Below are 20,909 nucleotides of genomic sequence, written 5' to 3'. Positions count from 1 at the left end.
CATCGCCAGTATAGATAATTTTAGGCTAAGACGTCCAACAGGGTTCGTATATGACTTTGATGCTCTCGATAATTTGGAATTATATTCAAACGATTAAAATAATATTTTTATATTTTTCGTAGTATTTAAATTTTGTAAATTTTCAAATGTACATTATTCGTCACTCTAAAAATTAATTTCTTGAAACTTCCACGAGATACTGAGCTGGAACTTTCGAAATGTACTGACTAATTACCGAAGATTTTGTGCATGCAATTTTTAGCTATGTTAGAGATATATTTCAGATGTTTTCAACTGAAATCTTAATTTTTTAAAGGATTATTAAAGTCCAGATACAACCGTACTTCGTATCAAAATAAAATTATGATATATTAAAAGGATGGACATGTAGCGCCACCTGTAAGTGAAGTAGCCACCAGGTGGCGTTGTCGTCTAGAAACTTATATTTTTAAAACAAAATAAAGCCAAATATGAATATCTTTTAGGTAGATACGCTGTAGATTTTTGGCCACAATTTGGTCTCTCAGCACACTGTGTTATGGTTTTACCGTACCGCCCCCGCGTGGGACTGACGCGAAGTATAAGTAAATTACTAGAAACCCTTAAATGTAAACAAGGAAAGATTAAGTCTACTGGCCGTTATTTTAGCAGATAAAAAACTTTGATAGTTTTGAAGCCTTGCGTTAAAATAAGTCTTCGTAGTTCTCTTTCAGTCCCCAAAATCCTAGCTGTACACCTCGCTGTACACTCTTGGAGAAATTAGAATTCACATTGAAAATTTGGAAATTCAATAGATCATTCTATAAAATATTACTTATGTGCTTATTTACTTTTGTGTATAGAGAGGCAGAAGGTTTTCTTGATCCAGGGAGGCTCAAAAAAGGATTATCTGGCAAACCTGCCAACCTAGTTGTCAGGATAAATAGTGGATATTTGACAAATTCTTACTCATTTAACGGCTATAATTTTCTATAAATCATTATAAATAGTTAATATACTATACCTCATTAATTTTGTAAATAATTCAGTTATGGACTTACCATATTTTGAAATATACCATCTTCACGTAGGCTACCTTAGCTACATTTTGAAAATCGAGTTTATGGGTGACGTAACGTTTCAGAAAGTACCAATCAAATAGAATTAAGCATAAGCAGAATTTTTTAAACCAAAGATTAAATAAGTTTGCAAGTCCTACTGATCGTGTCCAGATCGGGGGGGGAGAGAAAGAAAACTAAACCATCCCTAAAGGAACTCAGCTAAAGGGTCCTCATATGCTTCGAGAGAATGAAAGAATCAGACAGCTTCAATGAACGATAACTGGTGACAACTTTATTGAGTAACGGAATATATATATATCGTTTAGAGTAGTAAAAAACAAATAAATCGGTGTTATAATTAAGGATAAACCTAAAACGATTCAAGAAATGTACACAATAAAAAAAGGTTTTAAAAAGTCTGTATTCCGCAACCGAACATTCTCCCGGCGTTGATAGATTCCCATCAACTTCAAGGCTCGCTGTCGTCCTTCGGATGTTCGTCGCAGTCAAATGGCAGTAGACATAATTTGGTTATTGGTCGTTTGACTTCGCCTTTGCTAGTTCACAATGTGACCACCCGGGTAAAAGTGTCGGAACCAGGGTGGATCTGGATGACTCGAGCTAATGGCCAGAGGATGTAGCCTCGGACTTGATGAGAACCATATCGCCGGTTTGGATATTACGTTGAGGAGACATCCATTTGGGTCGTTGCTGCAATCTTGTAATATACTCTTGACGCCAGCGCCTATGGATGTCCTGCTTGAGTTTTTGCAGTAATTACCAGCGGTTCAGTCGGGACTTCGGTAGATGCGCCAAGTTTGGTCTGGCATAGCCTGAAGTGATTCTCCAATGAGGAAGTGTCCCGGCGTCAGAACTCGAAGATCGTTTGGATCAGATGATAGCGGTGTAAGAGGCCTTGAGTTTAGACATCCTTCAATCTGCGTGACGACTGTTGCAAACTCTTCGTAGGTTAAGCGAGTGGCACCAATGACTCGGTAGAGGTGGTACTTGACAGATTTGACGCCTGCCTCCCACAAGCCGCCAAAGTGTGGTTAAATTGCCACGAGATCCCTTGGGCGGAGAGATGATCCATCACTGCGCCATTATGGACATCGGAACCGATTAACTTGGCAAACTCCCGCAATTCCCTTGCCGCTCCGACAAAGTTCGTCCCACAGTCACTGAATATGTCACTGGGTTTTCCACGTCGGGAAGTGAACCTTCTTAGGGCCGCTAGGAAGGCATCGGTTGACTGTGAGGACACGATCTCCAAATGTAGAGCTTTGGTCACGAAACAAACAAAGAGAGCTATGTAAGCCTCGTACGTGACCTTACTTCTGGGTGTAATTGGCCGGAGCTGGAATGGGCCTGCGTAGTCTACTCCGGTTCGGGTAAAAGCGCGGCAGTATTGCAGTCTTGATTTTGGCAGATTGCCCATCATTTGCTTGACTGTATCCGCTCGGTATCGAGTGCAGGTGACGCATTTTCGAATTTGGTGACGAATTGCATCTCTTGCCCGGATAATCCAATATTTGAGAGAGGATACTATGAGTCAATTGAGCGGCGGCATGTAGCTGTTGGATATGAACCTCGTGTCTGATCAATTCTGTAAGACGATGACGTCTAGGCCATAGTATGGGATGTTTGGTATCCGATCCGAATTCTCCTAGACGTAGGCGTCCTCCAACCCGTAAGATGACGCGAAGGTCTAATTCAGGGTTTAGACTCAGAATTTTACTTTTCCTTGGCAGTGGTCTGCCTTCTTGTAGAGCTTCAATTTCCGCCGGAAACGTAGACGCTTGTACCAGCTTGATCCATGTTAACGCTGCGTACTCTAGCTCTTGGGCGCTGAGTGCGCCAGTAACTGTCGTAATAGAAGTGGATGACTCAATTCGTTGTTGACGTCTTGCAACCGCATTATGGGCGAATCGCTGCATCCACGCAGTTACGCGACGTAGACGGAGGAACGTCGAGTACCGGGTTAACATATTGAAGTCCATTTGAACTTGATGTACGATGACTACGGACTTTTCTTCCAGATTGACTGCATCGGAAGACAAGTAGTTCATTCCTGGGCTTGAAGAGCTCGGACGTAATTCGGAAGACGACAACCAGATCGGTCCCTTCCACCAAAGTGCGTGGTCTACGAGTTCTTGAGCGGACGCACCTCTAGATGCTATGTCGGCTGGGTGCTCGGTTCCCGGGACATGTTTCCACTGGGACGAAGGTATGATCTCTTGAATACGTGAGACTCGGTTGGCGATGAATGTTTTCTAGCGTCTAGAAGCGGATGAAAGCCAGCAAAGGACGATCGTAGAGTCTGTCCAAGCCGTGATTCGGTGAAACGTCAAATTTAGGGTTTCCTGTACCACTTCCATTAGGTCAGCCAAGAGTAAAGCTCCACAGAGTTCCAATCGGGGAATGGAGATCGATTTGTTGGCTGGAACGACTCTCGTCTTTGAAGTGAGAAGAGTCACATGAATTTGTCCAGAACTGTCCACAGATCGTAGGTATATCACGGCAGCGTAAGCGTGCTCGGAGGCATCTGAGAACCCGTGAAGCTCAAGAGAGGTTGCTGACGACGAGACGCGGGTCCATCGTTCGATGCGGATATGTCGAATTTGCGAGAATGACTGTTTGAAATCTTTGAATCTGATGGGTGGGTTGGTCATCCCAGTTCGTCTTTTCTCTCCAGACCTCTTGCATCAGGATCTTTGACCTAAGAACAATCGGAGCAAGCCAGCCCATCGGATCGAAGATTTTCGATATTTCGGAAAGCAAGATCCTTTTTGTTACGGCAGGATGACTGGCCGGAATTTGCACCTTGAAAAGGAATTCATCTTTGGCCCTATCCCAATAGAGGCCCAGGGTCTTTGTAAGCGTATCTTCCTCCATCGCTAAGACTTTCCCTGCAGTTCGCAACTCCTTAGGAACTCCTGATAGGCATTCTGGCGAGTTCGACGCAAATTTGCTGAGCGAGAAGCATGCGCTATCGGTAGCTTGACGAAGTTCGGCTATGGCACGTCTCGTTTCGTCCATCGATTGCTTGCAGCTCATTACGTCATCCATATAGAAATCTGTTTTCAGGATTTCAGCTCCCACAGGGTAACGGTAGGATCATAGGACTCCGCATCGCCCAACTGTTGTAAGACTCGGGTGGCGAGAAATGGTGCAGATGCAGTTCCATACGTGACCGTACAGAGCTGATACTCTTGAACAGGCAGGTCCGTTGAGGACCTCCAGAGAATGCATTGGAGGTTGCGCTGTTCTGGGGTCAGGAGGATCTGGCGGTACATCTTTTTAATATCGGCGACGAAGGCGAATCGGTAGACCCGGAATCTCATGACAATGGCATATAGGGAGTCTTGGACAACTGGACCAACCATCTGAGCATCGTTCAGAGAGAAGCCCGATCCGGTCTTCGATGATGCGTCGAAGACGACTCTGAATTTACTGGTTTGAGTCCAGTCCTTTAGAATGTAGTGATGCGGGATGAATACCTTCTGCGGGAACGTATTCTTTGGTTCCACTTTTTTCATGCGTCCCAAGCTTTCGTACTGCTGCATGAAGTCCTGGTATAACAATCTCAACTCTGGCCGAGCCGTGATTCGTTTCTCGACTTGATGAAGCCTCTCTCTGGCTCGTTCTCTTGACGATCCGAGTGGAACTGCCGGTTTCTTCATTGGCATGTGAACTATGAACCGCCCTTCCGGTGTTCTAGAATGCGTCTTCTGAAAATCGTCCTCACAATCTCGTTCCTCCGGAGTAATCGCAGATTTTTTCGGGACCTGATCTATCGCCGAAAATCGCTCAAGAAGTTCTCCGAGATTAAGAATGGAGTGGTGAATCTGGATTCTAAGCTGAGCAACAACTCCCGTTGGACCGGAAACAAGCCATCCTAATTTCGAGTTAATGGCCTCTGGGGCAGTGGAGCAGCCCTTTCGCTTTCTTCCCAGCAACAAGTTGAAGAAGATGTCTGCTCCCAGAAGGATATCAACATCTGCTGGTATATTGAAACCAGGGTCGGCCAGGCGGAGCCTTCGAAGGCGCGGCCATTTACTCGTATCATATTTCCGGATAGGTAGACGACTCATTATCCTTTTGAGGACAAAGGCGTTGATACAGAAGCTTTCATTACTTTTGGAATCAAAGTGAGGCTCGAACTGGACTAGGGCTAGGCTTCTGGTCTTGCCAAGATACGTCGACCCTAGGCCAACCACATCGGTTTCAGTTCTTTCCCGTTCTAGACCAAGTTGTCCAGCGCAGGATTCTGAGACACAGGAAACAGTAGAGCCGCCATCGAGAAGTGCTCGGAATTGAAGATATCCTCCTTCTGCCGTCTTGACTCTGATTACTGCGGTTGCCAGCAGCGCATCATGACTTGATGGCTTGGCTTCATGTGAGTGGTAGCTCTGAACTTGATCTGATTGTTCTTCCGAGTGAAGAAGTGAATGATGTTTTTCCCCGCATGACTTGCAGGTTTTATCGAGCCGACATTCAGAAACTCTATGACCCGTCCGAAGACAATTGAAACAGATTTTCCTTTGCTGTGCCACGGACCTCCGTTCGTCGATTTTCATAGCAGTGAACTTTAGGCATCTGAAGTTAAAATGGGGTCCAGCGCAGAAGGAGCAGTTTCCATCTGATGGTGTTGCTCCGGATCTGGTATGAAGAAGTACTGGTTTTTTCTGCTGATCTCTTCTAGCGGTACCATAGTCTGCCGATGAAGCCAAAAGAATGCTTGAAGCCGGGATCTCTGTATTCTTTAAGCTTAACTCCCATTGTTCCTTCGAGGCGGAATCCAGCTTTTGCGTCATGAGAAATAGCAAGAGTGCATCCCACTTATCGGTTACGCAGAGAGTATCCAACGATCGTGTGCACTCCGTTGCAGCATCCAGTATTGATCGTAACGAGCAGGCGCTGCTGATAGGAATGGTGGGTAGAGACATGAACCGCTTCATTATTGCGAAGTATAATTCTCTATTGTTCTCGAACCGCTTTGTGACCGCATCCCAGGCAATGGGATAGTTAGCATCGGTGATGTTGAGGGACTTGACCAACTTCGCGGCGCTTCCCGTGAGACTTGACTTCAGGTAAGTAAATTTCTGGGAATTAGATAAGTCCCCATTCTTGTGGATAGCCGTGAGGAACATATCTCGGAATGAAATCCACTCGTGGACTTCTCCTGAAAATGTTGGAAGTTTGATTTTCGGTAGCTTTATCTCTGAACGAGAGCTTGACGCCACGGTAGTTAAGGATGCGGGTACCAAGGATGCCTTTATGCCCTTGAGATCAGATTTGGTTGCAATATAGACATTGAATAGTCGATTCCATTCCTTATCATGGTCGTCCTGGTTATCTGAGTCGAAAGTGGTAAGCTTCACGTGAGCTTCTCCTACGCCTTGCCATGAGTCATCTAATTCTTCGATAAGGATTTCCGCTTGAAAGGCATCGAGTGGCATCTGGGAGTGCCCTTGAACCTTTGTGGATATGGTGCTTAAGGTTAGCGCTCCTTTAGTCCTCTCTGCTACAGCTTTGTCCAAGGCTGCCGGTGGCATCTTCTTGAAGAAATTAAAATGCTGAAATGGACGACGAAACAATGAACCGTTGATTGTCTCGATCTGGTTGGAATTCCACGTACGTTTGTTGCCGGCTTGAAGAATCCGGCTCGACGGACCAAAATGATCGTGTCCAAATCGGGGGGGGGGGGAGGAAGAAAACTAACCATCCCTAAAGGAACTCAGCTAAAGGGTCCTCATATGCTTCGAGAGAACGAAAGAATCAGACAACTTCAATGAACGATAACTGGTGACAACTTTATTGAGTAACGGAATATATATATATATCGTTTAGAGTAGTAAAAAACAAATAAATCGGTTTATCATTAAGGATAAACCTAAAAAGATTCAAGAAATGCACACAATAAAAAAAGGTTTTAAAAAGTCTGTATTCCGCAACCGAACACCTACCGAAGTAGCGCTAAGTTGTCTTTGTGAAAGTGTTTGGCCTGTTTAGCTAGGAATTTACAGAAAGGTCTATTGAAAATCGGTACGAAAACAATAAATCAACATGTAAATAAACACCCATGTGTTTCCTCCGTTCAAATTGTTTTTAATTTATATTTTTTCCATGGATCAAAATGCAAATTTTAATGTAAAACAAACTTGAAAAATAGAATTTTAGAAATCACCTTAAGATTCAACAAGTTGGCAAGCCAAAATATACCTCTCCTCGGTAGAATTGTCCCTAGTGGTATTAATTTCTCGAGATAACCCTTAAAGATATATCACCGCAATTTAGAGTTATTTGTTAAAAATATTAACCCATTTCTATCCCGCCCGGTATAAAATTTTAATTATAATTAAAATAATTGAGACGAAACGACCAATTTTAATTTATTCAGAATATCATAAGTTAAGTAGTTACAACAGTAAGTTAGACGTACTATAACAATGCACAATTGAATTAAACCCTTTTACAGAACAAGTTTATCAGTTAAATATAATACGAAGCAAATTTTAATGAAAGAAATATCTACAGAGGCTTTTTGGAATTACTCGCTTACGAAATACTTGCCGCATCTTTAACGCTCATTTTATTTCAACACTCGCCCTTGATGAAGATACCGTAGATATCTGGTAGTGGACGACTCGTTCACTTCCTGTTGACGTTGTGACGCATACCACATGAAAAAGACCAATGCCGTCCAATTTCCCATATCATATAATGACTCGCACACCCAAGAAATCATTGACTGCGTTAGAAATCGTAGATATCCAAATATCCACACCAAATGTATTTACAAGAAGCAAAAACCTTACCATCAACAAAGCACAGAGAGCCACTTGACTAACCGCCACCTCTTAAAGCAATTAACGTTAAATTATCTCCTTTGAATTAACAGAACTATATATAGGTCGTTAAGAAAGTGAACCACCCACAGGGTCTACCCTTTAACCCTCTAATCTCGGCTGACTGCGCTAAAACAAGATTTAACCTTTAAAAAATACCAGATTAGGCCTTCATAAATTCATTAATAAAAAAAGACTTTATTACCTATTATGCTTACGATGCCTGTCTTAATTTCAGTGAATCTAAGCAGCTATCGGTGGTTCTGTGGTAGAGCGCTCGACTGCCAAGCCGAATGGTCTGGGTTCGAAACTTGGGTGGCGCATTTGTTTTTAATCAGTAGAGAAACGCTAAATTAGAATTTCTTCGATGCAATAATTTCAATTTCAATTCTATTTCAATTAAACCAAAATTTCGTACTCTATTAAATACGCTTCCGATAAAGCTGAAGGTCTAATTTTCAATAAGGCGTAACAAGTGTCGGTGGTTCTGTGGTAGAACGTCCGCCTGTCAATCAGGAGGTCTCGGGTTCAAATCTCGCCCGATGCGATCGCAAATTGATACTAAGACGAATACCGTGTACAACTGGTGGAAACCCTGCCATTGGACGTTGAGAGGTAGCATTACACTCAGCACTCGGTCCGTCCCAAAGTCATTAAGAAGAAGTTGGAGAGAAAACGCCCATATAAACACAACAGACTCAACATGCACATCCATCAGAAAACAAACACAACAAATTCAACACTCACAACCTACGCATAAACATTACAAAAACCGTAATACACCAAACCGTCACGACGGTGAGCGAAAAAACACCATCCAAACCAAACCGCAAATGCATCCGTTAACGCTCACCGTCACACGGTGGTTTTGCCAACCCTTTGAGAAACTGCGTACGCAGTGATTACACTTTGCACCGAAAATGCGAACGCGTTCGCAGTCCTGACAGACAGACCCACCCACAGACAGACACGGTCGTTGTATAACCCCTCCTAGGGGACTTTATCCCCTCGGAGAGGTAAAAACCATTTTTCTTTTAGTCGATTGTGACGTGTGGGACAATTCAGTCCTCTCGTCCAATTGATTAATCAGGGCGAGATAAGTGTAACGGGGATACGTGGGGACATTCGCTATCTCTATTTGTATACCCCCGTACCGTAGTTTAATACATACGTGGGGACAGGGGTGGGGACACCCGTGGCGGAAGTATTCCGACCACCCGTTGGGGGATTGGTGGTAGTCCTCAAACGACCATTCACAAACTCTGCCTCCCAGACGCTTGGGATTACCGGAGTGCGTCACTACTCCCGGCGTTAATTATCATTTTTAGCCATTTTTGATACCGTAATTTTTAAAATATTGAAAAAAATATTGAAAATTTTGAATATTAATAAATTATAAAACGCGACGCGAAAGCTGTGTCTTCAGCTATGGTAGAAATCTAGTCACGTTTCCTAGTGGAAAGAGATTGAAGTATTTTGGGAAATGTTTGATTAATACATTTTGAAAAGTGGTAGTATTTTTATCATTTTATTCTGTTACATGAAATAATTTATTGATTAAAGAGTATTCAAAATAATTCAGTATACATCTGTAATTATTTAGATAATTGCCCCTTCAAAAATTGCACGAAAAATAATTGAATAACGGCCGCAATACCACAATTGGTCCAAGAAAATTTTAAATTTTATCATTTTATTCTCAATATCTTTTAAATATCCATTTTTCGTTGCGTTAATCTATATCTCACATGTTAATTTTAAATTATATTAATGGATTCTTAGTTTAATAGTATTAAATAAAACTATCTATTATTCTTGACATAGTCCGAAAAATGAGTTAAAATAAATAGTTTACTTGAATAACGTTTCTACCGACCTCTATGTATGGTTTGATCAACACCAACGTTATTTAAAATTTAAAATATTTCACATAAATATTTATCTATTTAATTTTTGATCATATTTCATAAAACTCCGAGGTTCAAATGTATGTTGTTTAAGTTTAGTTATTTGCATTTACGATTAATCAGCGGTAGAGGGCTCTGTGATTTAATAAGGCGGTATTTTCAAACTGGGATTTTAAAGGAACCGGCCGCGGCATTTCGAATTTTCTTTCAACTTTGTGTCGGTAGATGGCTCTCCATGGTTGGAAAGCTGGATTTTGTGCTGTTTGGGGACTTAACTTTCCTTATTTGAAGGAACTTTTATTTCCGAGAATTTTGCTATTAATATGCCTTAAATGATGATTGCTTAGTGGTAATTTAACAAAATAATAATACTAGTCAAAATATAGCAATTTCCATTCTACACTCACGACGTCAGTTGCAGGTTAAGAAAGGCCAAATATCTAGTACATTTGGCGGAAAGATACCAGTACTAATTTCTGCAAAATCGACGGCGGAATTTTCGAATTTCGCAAATTTTCTGTTGAATTCCAAAAGGTTCCTGCGCGTGTTATATTAATCCATTTTCGAAATGTCTATTTCGTAAATTTCAAAGTGATCCATAAATATTTAATGTAGATTATTATTTTTCACCTTCATTATAGCGTAATTTTGGTATTACGCTCGTAAACAATCCTCAAATCGCGAGTTTATGTACGTCAACGTGGTAAACTCGGTATTACCTGTTCTATACTTACCGTGGACTCGTGAAACGGAATTTTTTTAGGTATGCCTCATTTGTTGTACGAACAAGTTGGCAAGCCAAAATATACCTCTGCTCGTAAAAGTTTTCCTGTGATATTTTTTATTTTCAACATACAGGTATGAAAGTCAATGGCTTAGCAGTAAACATTTCGCGTGCTAAACAAGTGATTCAGGTTCGATTCCTGGTCACGACCATATTTTATATTTAAATAATTAATTTTAATTTAATTTATAAATATTAAAAATATTATGGAATAAATTGATGTTAATACGTTTATAAAAGCGTAAAGGAAAACGGACTTTCGCCAAAGCTGTTTTTCTAAATATGGTCGCAGCGTAATCTGCGGTAGAGCACTAGCCTGCCAGGCAGGAAGACAAAGGTTGGAATCTTGTTCGCTGGGTTTGTTTTTTTTTTTCAATAGACAAGCCGCAACCTTTAAATTTCTTCTACGCAATAATTTAAATTGAACGCGAAGTCGTGTTATATTTAAATAAGAACCAAAATGTAAAATTCTATTAACTATTAATATACGCTTCCACTTAAGCTGAATGTCCAATTTTCAGCGAAGCGTTAAAAGTGTCGGTGGTTCTGGGGTAGAACACTCGACTGATTGATATTAAGACGTGTGCCGTGAATATTTGGTGGAAGCACTGCCATATGGATGAGAAGACGTTTAAAGCCACCCAAAACGCTGTCCGTCCCAAAAGTCAATAACTACTAGAACATCAGAACCACAACCACAGACTCCTATTCAACACCACCACACACCACGCACAGTCACAAACACTCCAACATACGTCACTTTACGACAAGCACAATCACAATACGCAAAAACCAGACAGACACTGTGATTTTAATACCTCTCCTAGGGAACAAAGTTCACTCGCAGAGGTAAAAATAAATGATTACAAATGTTTTTAAATCTTTTCTATGTTAACTAAGGTGTTGGTCCATTTGATCGAAAAATATGTGATCGACAGTCGATCATTATACGTTGCAATTGATCGAAATTCCATTTGATCGAATCCCATTTGTCATTTGTTTCATAAGATCGAACCTTCAAATGATCGAATACTATTTGATCGAATTCAAAAGTATTTATATAGTACCAGTTGGTATGTTTTTATTTTACCGAATGTCAATATGAAGTGCAGAAGGAATAATGATGGAATAATTCATTGCTTAAGTGCAGAAGGAATAATGATTCATTGCTTTAACTGTATTAAGCCACAAAGATGAAGAGATTTTTACTTTATACATTATATGATGGAATTTTTTATGACATCGACGATAACGGCCCGTTGTTTTTGATATATATAAATAGGGTCAGGTTAGGTTGATGTACGCGCGCCGTAGGCGCGTATGCACCGTTGTATACGAGGGGTCTGACCATGTTCACGGCCCTTCTATTGCTAAAAATTAGGTACAGAGTTCGTTTTTTTAATAGGTCTTTCTATTAATTATGTCCGAGAGAATATTTTGTTTTCTACGTCACTGCGCTCAGTTTTTTTTCTGTATATTACTTTTTGAATTTTTGAAAACTAGTAGTTTTACCCTACAGTAGCTTTCGATCAAATTTCGTTCGATCAAATGCCATTCGATCAAATGGAAATTCGATCAAATGGGACCCGTTCGATCATTTGGGAATCGATCAAATAGACTCAAACCTTAATTAATTAATTATCCCTTTGAAATATAATAGACGGTATTTTCCAAAATTATACAACGCGCGCGGATATATTTAGAAATTCAACCGTGAACCGGTCAAATTCGAAATTACCGCCGCCGATTTACCGGAAATTCGTGCTAGTATCTTTCCGCCAAATGTACTAGATATTTTAACTTTCTTAATCAGAAACTGAGTATAGTTGATAAGTGTGTTTACTTAAAAACCAAAATTGTGTATAAAACCAGCTGTTTTTACCTGATTCTAAGTTATAGTATAAAAGATTTTGATGTAAAAAATTAAATAAAGGTTTCAATTCGATAATTTTAAAACGTAAATTCCAAGAAAAATAAATTACCAATTTTTAAAGGTCAAAAATACTCTATCCTTTAAGCATTCGATCGCATCAAAGAATATATGAACTATCACTTATACAAAGCATAAGTAATCTTGTAAAATTTAATATTTTTACCGCTCTATTTCGTTTCGAAATAAAAGATGGATGGCAGATAAATAAATTATGTTTAGTTCCTTCCACCGATACTACGTGACGCTACCGAAACATTGTCAACCTTTCTGAAGTACTGAATCTCTAGTCTATGTAGTGATAGCTTATGTAGTTTTTGTATCGAATCCAAAAACCCGATTGAATCATGGACATGTAACGAGTTTACACTATAAGAACTAAGTAAATTACTTCGCTGGGATTGTGTTGGTTAAATGACGTGATAAGTGACATATTTTCAAAACGATTTGGTTGAAAGTTTGTGCGGGCTGGCTAGTCCCTAAAGATGAGGCCTCTTGTTCCTTGTTAAAGTTCAACGCCATTTTCCAAAATGGCGGTTAAAAAACTATAAACATCCTGGATGCGATAACTGCCATAATATTTATCGGATTTGGCTGAAATGTTCTGTGTTAGTTGGTCACATACAAAAGATGATATCTATTGTTTTTGGAAAATATAAAAATAATAAAATATAAAATTATATCCCTTAAGCGATAAATGCCCCAGTTTTTAGTGATTTTGGTGGGATTTTCTGTATTGGTTGGTTACACTCGGTTGAAACACGAATCCATCTTGGAAAATGGTAGATGTCATATCTAAAATGGTTTTTCAAAATGTTTAATAATTAATTACTAATTACAAATTAATTATTACATTGTACGAATGTTCGTCTGCTTCTGAGTAAGTGAGTAACTGAGTATCGCAGCAGGGGACGAGTTTTTCAAAATGACAGGGCTCTGAAGTGGTATTTAACAGGTGATAATTAATATGGTAAATAATGGTCAATAACGTTATGGTATAAAATGAGAAAAGTGTTATCATTTCCATGAATTATTTACAGTATTTAAAACTCAAACTTACGTTTAAGGAGATATAGCCTTTAAGATTTAGAACAGACTTGTAGAATAATTAAACTAAAGTTTAAGATCTTCTAAAGTTGATGTATTCCTTTGTTGAATGAGTTTCTAAGTATTATTTAAAAAATTTATATACAACGATATTTCAGGTGCACAAGGAATTTTATTTAAAAGAAATAAAAATATTTACAACCCGACTAGTTTCGGACACACTATTGGTCCGTCATCAGGGGACGGACCAATAGTGTGTCCGAAACTAGTCGGGTTGTAAATATTTTTATTTCTTTTAAATAAAATTCCTTGTGCACCTGAAATATCGTTGTATATAAATTTTTTAAATAGTATATTTGCGCAAGCTAAAGCTTAAAACCATTTTAATGAGTTTCTAAGTTTCACATATACAATGTAAACCAATATTTATCATTATTTACCATAACTTACTATACTTTACCATAACTTACCATAACTAACCACAATTTACCACAACTTACCACAACGTTATCTGCCTGAAATGTGTGACGAAATTAGATAATCTTTGGATTAAAATGTTTCCAGACTGAAGCTTCCAACCGTAGTACCAAGATAATTTTGAATGAGCCTAAAAAAGCATATCATATCAGATGTGAATACCAGTGATCAAGTGTACGACTGTTTAAACAAAGAAGTAAAGAATTGATTGATTGATTGAGCTGATCGATTCAAAATCGAAAATTTTACTGAAGGAAGTATGAATTAAATAAAAAGATCGTAGATGGACCTTAAACAAATTGTAAAATAATAAAACGTAACATTGCCTACTTTATATTTAATCTTCGTCTAAGATTTATTTCGGAAAATGACCGAGGCTTTTTTCCGGAAAATTTTCCGTTTTTTTCGAATAAAATAAAAAAGTTTTTATTCCATGATTAGTCTAATATTGTTTGCAAATTTAAATAAAGCGGCATTTTAACGTAATCTTTTCGAATCTAAATGTAAAACTAAACCTCTAGACTAGTTTAAACTGATTAACAATGTAACACTATTAATGTTTTGTAGTATTTTTACTGTTATTAGACATTTTATATCGATAAAAAGTGAAAAACCCTTAAAAAGTAATTTAAAGGGAATATAACCTGCAAAGCAATCTTTATGGAAGACCCCTTCAATTTTTCAAATTTCGCTGTACAGTGGCGCCAAACATTTTTAAAGCGAAAGGCAAGAGCGGTCAGAGCTGCAAGCGTTGGTGTTCCACACCAAATACCTGAGGTTATATTCCCTTTAAGTTTAAATTTTTTTATTTTTCCGATTTTTCCGCATGTTATTTTTCCGAAAAATTAACAACTCTAGATTTAACCCATTTCGTAAGGAGGGCTATTTGTAGAAATTGATAGGACCAATTTCGAATTGGGGGGGAAGTCAAAATCCCCTAATAAGGTCTAGCAACCCCACTAAACTGATTTTTTTTTGTGGGTAAAAGACCTATCAATAACGATATAGCCTAATCTTTTTTTTTAAGTTTTGCGTTTTTAAAAATCGTGACTTGATCATCTTTATTTTCAATGTATAATCGGTTTTAATGAGTCTTATCCGTTCTAGAAAAAATATCGGGGGTGGTTAAGATTCGGCGTTTCATCTTGGAAATAATTGGGGACAATGATGCTGTTAACGCCAGGAATCAATTATCTTGTCGCTAGCTCTTTTAAGAATAAAACCAAAAAAGAGTAACATAAAAAACAAAAAGGAAATTGGACAATGGCGAATTCTGAATACAAAGCGCGCATCAGGAAATAACACGTTTCGGTCACGAATTTTACGATATTTATATCGGATTGTAATCTGGTTAGAGAAAATGAAATCGTAATTTCACAAAATCTCGTACCTTATATTTTCTTGATTTATATATGATCAAGAATGTTTTGTCCCCTAGGAGGTGTTTTACCGTGTCTGTCTGTCTGTGGGTCTGTATTTCTGGGCTGCGAAGGCGTACGCATTTTCGGAGCAAAGTGTAATCACTGCGTTCGCAGTTTCTTGGAATTAGGGAAAAGCTTTTTTCAAAAGAGCCCTCTTTTTTTTCAATTTGCGTTAGTATCGGGCGGGATTCGAACCCGAGCCCTCCAACACGACAGGTGAGCGTTCTACCACAGAAACACGGATACATGTTATAGGAGAGGTGTATTTTGGCTTGCCAACTTGTTATTTATTCTTGGGGAGAATAACTATGTTGAGACGATACGCTGGCATCAAATTTTCGCCTTACACAAGTGGAGGGGGGGGGGAGGAAAAACTTCACCGGCGTGCGCTTCAATCAGTTATAAGCAACCAATGAGAAAAAGGGTTGATTTGATTTTCTTAGGGAGAATGAACTTACAGATACAGCGTAAGGTGGATTGGGAGTAATTAACTCCAAATTAGTCTCCATTTTTCCAAAGTATTCTCGAGGGAAATGAGTCTAGGTGGCGTAACGGTGCTAGCTTCTCCGAGGTAGCGTATATGATCTAGCGTCTGCTACAGACCAAATAAAAAGCAGGAATCCATTCCTCTACTTGGAATGCTTATCGCTGCAGATTTTCGTCTCGATGTGGCTGACGGTTTTTATTGACGTCACTATGTTTACTTAACAAACAACTACGTGAGAGGGGTGCGCGCGCAGAGGGGATTTTTTATCTCGTAGGCGGGGCCAAAGCCGTCAGAGTGAACTTATCATACGCGATACAGCAAGATAAGGATTCCCAGTAGATGTATGGATTCCTGTAAAAAGTCATAAGAACGTTTTTTCTTAAATAAACTTAAACAAATACAAGCAAACGAAGTAAAAATTATATTAAAATGCAAGTATAATTATTTATAAAGTCAAATTTACGAATAACGACGAGGAAAAACTAATAGCGTCTACTTTAGCCGCTATACGTATCTAGGTTTCAATGGCGTAAAAAAGGAGGCGTAGCGATAGTATTCGCGAATATATAAATACATTCTTGATATGGTTTATTTATTTCTTATCCTTACGCTCTAATTTTAAATATTGATCACGGTAATTAATTTTAAACAATTCACATTTTCTTTTGTTTATAGCGATGAGTAATCTTTTAATTTCAATTGAAAATTCAGTTTTATTTTCCTTTTATCTGACACCTATAAATTTCCAATCCTCAATATACCGGTATTGCGCTATTTTGGTAAAGTAGTATAATTACTGTTCGAGTCGTGTTGGCCACATACATCGTAAGTCAGGTCTTCTCGTGATTTGTAAACCTATTATTCCGTTGCTACGAAACTTGTTTTGGGAAAATTAAACTTTCCAATTCCTCATTATAGCTCGTATATATTGAATTTATGATGAAAAGGCCTCCTCTGAGAAAACAAACTCTTCCTTTCTGAACTTTCTCGATCATTTCCCCCGTTGCGGTTTTAATGTAAAAATAATTTATTGCATTCTTTTAGAAAAATGTTCCAATTTAGCTCTATTCTGGTAATATGGTATATACCATAAGTAACATAAAAACAATAAGTATGACACTTCCTATTGCTTTTTATGCTAATTTTCTAACCGAACCTTTTTTCGGCACTGATTCTCTCTTTAAGCTGTGACTTCGACTCGCGACTTACCGTTTTGGATGACTACTTTTTGATAAAAATTAAAGCCTACTATCGGAGAGCACGTTCTGGAGTCACGAGGGGCTTTGGCTTTGTTTTGAAGCCCGCGTGCGAATCACGCGGGATAAAAAAAACATGAGCTCGTGGCGCCGAGAAAAACTTTTTAATTAGCCTATCTATCGGAAACCAGATATTTCGGCTTAGCGGAATTCTCGCGTATTTTAGACACTAGAGGGCTCTGTGCTGAGAAAACATCTTGATTAAGCAATAACTATGAAAATCAGTTTGATTATAAATCTCGTTAATTGTCATACTTATTGTTTTTTGTTACTTATGTACATACGTGGAGGTAAAAAACCATAGAACATGTTTTTAAGTAGACAGTATATTTTTGTTAAGCTAATTAGAACCACCTGCATAGGTCGAATATTCCATAATGAAAATGGACAAAAAAGCTAATCCCTAAACCAATGTGAAGAAATTAAAAAAATATCTCGAACAATCATAAAAACTCGAATCTCGGACCAAATAGATCTTCGAGTAAATATTATATAAAATTAACTAAAATAGTAATATAAATTCCAACGGTAGACCGGTTTCGTCCTATTTGGGACTCATCAGTACCGTGCGGGAAATCTGACTCGCGACTATTACACCGAAAAAAGAAACTAAGCCTAAACAATAGAAGTGGGGTGGCAGAGTGGTTAGCACTTTCGCCTCGCATCAAGGGGAGCCGGGTTCGATCCCAGATTGTGGCACTGGGTGAAAACTCGGAACAACTCCTTCCGCGTTGAGTTTGCAATTTCTCTCCCCACTGGTTTAAGGGTTTTTCCCTCGAGTTCTTCGGTTTCCCCTTCCCTAAAAACTTGTGGAGGTTAACGGTAATAGTGAGTGTAGGGAGCTGTTGGCTCAGTCGCGTGGCATGCAGGGCTTGTCACCACCCTCCTACGCATTGTAACCCGGCCACCTGAATTAATGGCTTCAAAAGTAGCTTGATGACTTAGGCCGAAGGTGGTGCCAAGGGTATTAGCCTAGCTGATTATTAAATTTCAAAACGCGTTGCGTAGCAACGGAAAGACGAATAGGGTTTATATAGTAATTTTTTATCTAGTTCCAGCAAGAAAAGTAACATTTAACACATCGTTTGCACCGGGAGGGGGGGTCAAAAACTCAAAACATTTCGCCGATAGCTACTAAATAGATATCCATTTTGTTGGTTATCTCAATGAAGCGACAAAACTGACGAAAATTAGAATTATATGCTTTAAAGTTTTTAAATAATATCGTTATGGGCCTTAAGCAAAACCAGATAAGATTTGAAACCCGGGTTATTTAAATAAATAGCAAATGACGACAGGAATATGTACGAAAAGAGGTTGGCAAAGTTTATCAAATTAGGCCTTTGTGGTGATCCCTTGTACATTACAATTACCTTCGGGCTTCGGTATCGAATAAAATGAAAATATTCGGTCTTTCTTTCTAATTGAACTAATCAAACAATTTTTAACAAGGCAGGTAACCATTTTTAACGTGAAACTAAATCTTAATCATTTTAAAATAATTAAAATCCGCAAACAGACGATTGAAACTGTTAACCCTCGCGTATTAGTAAGAAATCTACACCAGCAAAATGGCGGCATTGTACGGTTCATTCTTGCTCAAATTACAAATATTACATATTTATTCTTGGTGCATATATCTATACTTGGAACTGCGTTATTGATGACGTAGGGATGCAAACTACGGCCGCGTTCAGTAACGCTCAACGGAGGGGAAATTGTGAATTAACCGTTGATCTCCGTTTGCAATCGTGACGCCACGTCGGTTGAACGCTTTTTTACGATTGTTGTAAATTTTATCAAATATCGTCTGTCGTGTCGTCTGCAACTAGCCTTCCCGCGTGCTGTGACGTCTCGATTGCGTTTATCAACGAAATAACCGGCTCTTCCAGCCGGTTATTTCGTTGACTCTCCCGTTTGCAAACGTGACGTCAATCCCGGAAGTGAAAAAAGTCGTACAGTAGCGAATGCGCATTCAACGGTCCAACCGTTTGCTGTTACTGAACGCGGCCTACGTATAGATAGACGCTTCAATTCATCCTCCCTGGAAATCGCGAAGAAGTAATATTCCCGAGAGCCAGGACTTGTAAGTCACTGTATATTTAGTGCTTGTTTAAATAATAGAAATTTTTCGCCTTTGCGGCAGCAACCAGCGTTCCCATTTTTTAACCAGGTAACTTTTTCGACATATTAAGGCTTTGCAAAAACGCGACGCTTTGTTTACAGGTGAAAAATGTTTATTATTTTCACAAGCACTATATTAACAATACCTTGCTCTCGGAAATATTACTTCTTGGTGATTTCTTGAGAGGAAGATTACCTTACCTACAAAGCTATGGTACCCTAAATGTTCATATAGTATTTTTCAAAAAATAGCAATTTTATAAATAAAATATTTACACCAAATTGAGACATCTTTGTTTCACTAAATACAAAGGTTTGTTCTAAGATGTTTTGCGAATACAATGAGAAAGGTAGAGTAGCGAATCCATTTGTAAACCGCTACCCGTGAGCAAGAATAAAGTCGAGATACGTGACTTTTGAAAAAAACTTGAAATAAGAATCCTCTGGTATTTTTACAGTAAACTCTATCAATTCTATATTTTTCAAAGTATTTTTAACCTTATTTTCGTGCACATTTAATTTATATTTACTATTGTCATAATTAAAGATTTAAAACAAAAAAACCTATTTTCCACAAATAGAGGTTTTTAGACTTGCTTGAGTTTTGCGGTCAGTTAGTAAAACATTTTATGGATATTTAATTCAAATTACCCTTGAAAAGACCCCATGATATAAGACTTTTTACTATTCAAATTTCAAATTTAAATGCGTGTTACAACCGTACTAAAAGTGGATAAAAAAAGTGTGTCACGAGGGAACCAAGAGTCCATTGTTAATCTAGCAAAATTTAAATATATTTTTTAAAATACACTTGAACTTCATGCAGTGTCGGGTGTATCCAGTATATAAACTAGATATGCTAAAAAGCGTAATTACTATTAAGACAAAGCTTTTTTATCAATATCTAAAAATAGTTTATACTTTATTTATAACTTAAAAACAAAATATTTCTTATTAATATATAGTTATTTCAAGTTCTTGGTGTGCTAGTGATGATTTAAAAGAATATTTTTTAAATTTTCGATAAACGTAGATAAATTGCGAAAGATTCATTTTCCACAATCCTGTTTTGTTATGTATTTTTAAATACGCTTATCAGCGGGATATCTAAAAGATTTTTTTTAAAAAGTTCTTTAACACCGGTTAAGCGGTTCGGTTCCTTAGAAAACGGAATAATGCATAGCTGCATACACCAAACGCCTACACAAAGTATAAATATGTTTTAGGAAAGTATTTATATACATCTTTAGGCGAATCTGATCATGAAACTATAGGATTTTTTTTTAATTCAGTAACAGTGGTTGTATATATTTTTAATTCCCTTGGTTAGTCACATTCAAATTTCTTTTATGGTCCAGTGAGGTTTTTTTAGCATTTTGTCGATCTCACGAACGCGACATTCTGCTGTCAAGTAGAGATAAGATAGTGTTCTTTTAGTCTTCTCTGACCTCTTAATGAATAGTTTTATCTAGACTTTTATTTGGTCAATAGGTCAACATTTATTTTTCTCATTTAAGTTGAAACGAAACAATTGCCAAAAGAATGTCAATTTGTTAAGTTGAAACGAAACAATTGCCAAAAGAAT

At 38.2% G+C, this 20,909-nt stretch overlaps 1 protein-coding gene across 1 annotated transcript; it reads right to left on the bottom strand.

Annotated features, from left to right (window-relative positions):
- Positions 1-4,123: 4,123 nt before the first annotated feature.
- On the bottom strand, positions 4,124-6,598 carry LOC149943578 (uncharacterized). Its single transcript, XM_090176117.1, has one exon. The coding sequence runs from the start codon at positions 6,596-6,598 to the stop codon at positions 4,124-4,126; it is 2,475 nt and encodes an 824-aa protein (XP_090032243.1).
- Positions 6,599-20,909: the final 14,311 nt, after the last annotated feature.

The sequence above is a fragment of the Leiobunum rupestre genome, chromosome 5 (genome assembly GCF_980474605.1).
Source record: "Leiobunum rupestre chromosome 5, qqLeiRupe1.1.hap1, whole genome shotgun sequence".
NCBI classification, from domain to species: Eukaryota; Metazoa; Arthropoda; class Arachnida; order Opiliones; family Sclerosomatidae; genus Leiobunum; species Leiobunum rupestre.
Note: the sequence above shows the minus strand (reverse complement) of the source record. Positions and strands in the feature narration are given on the sequence as shown.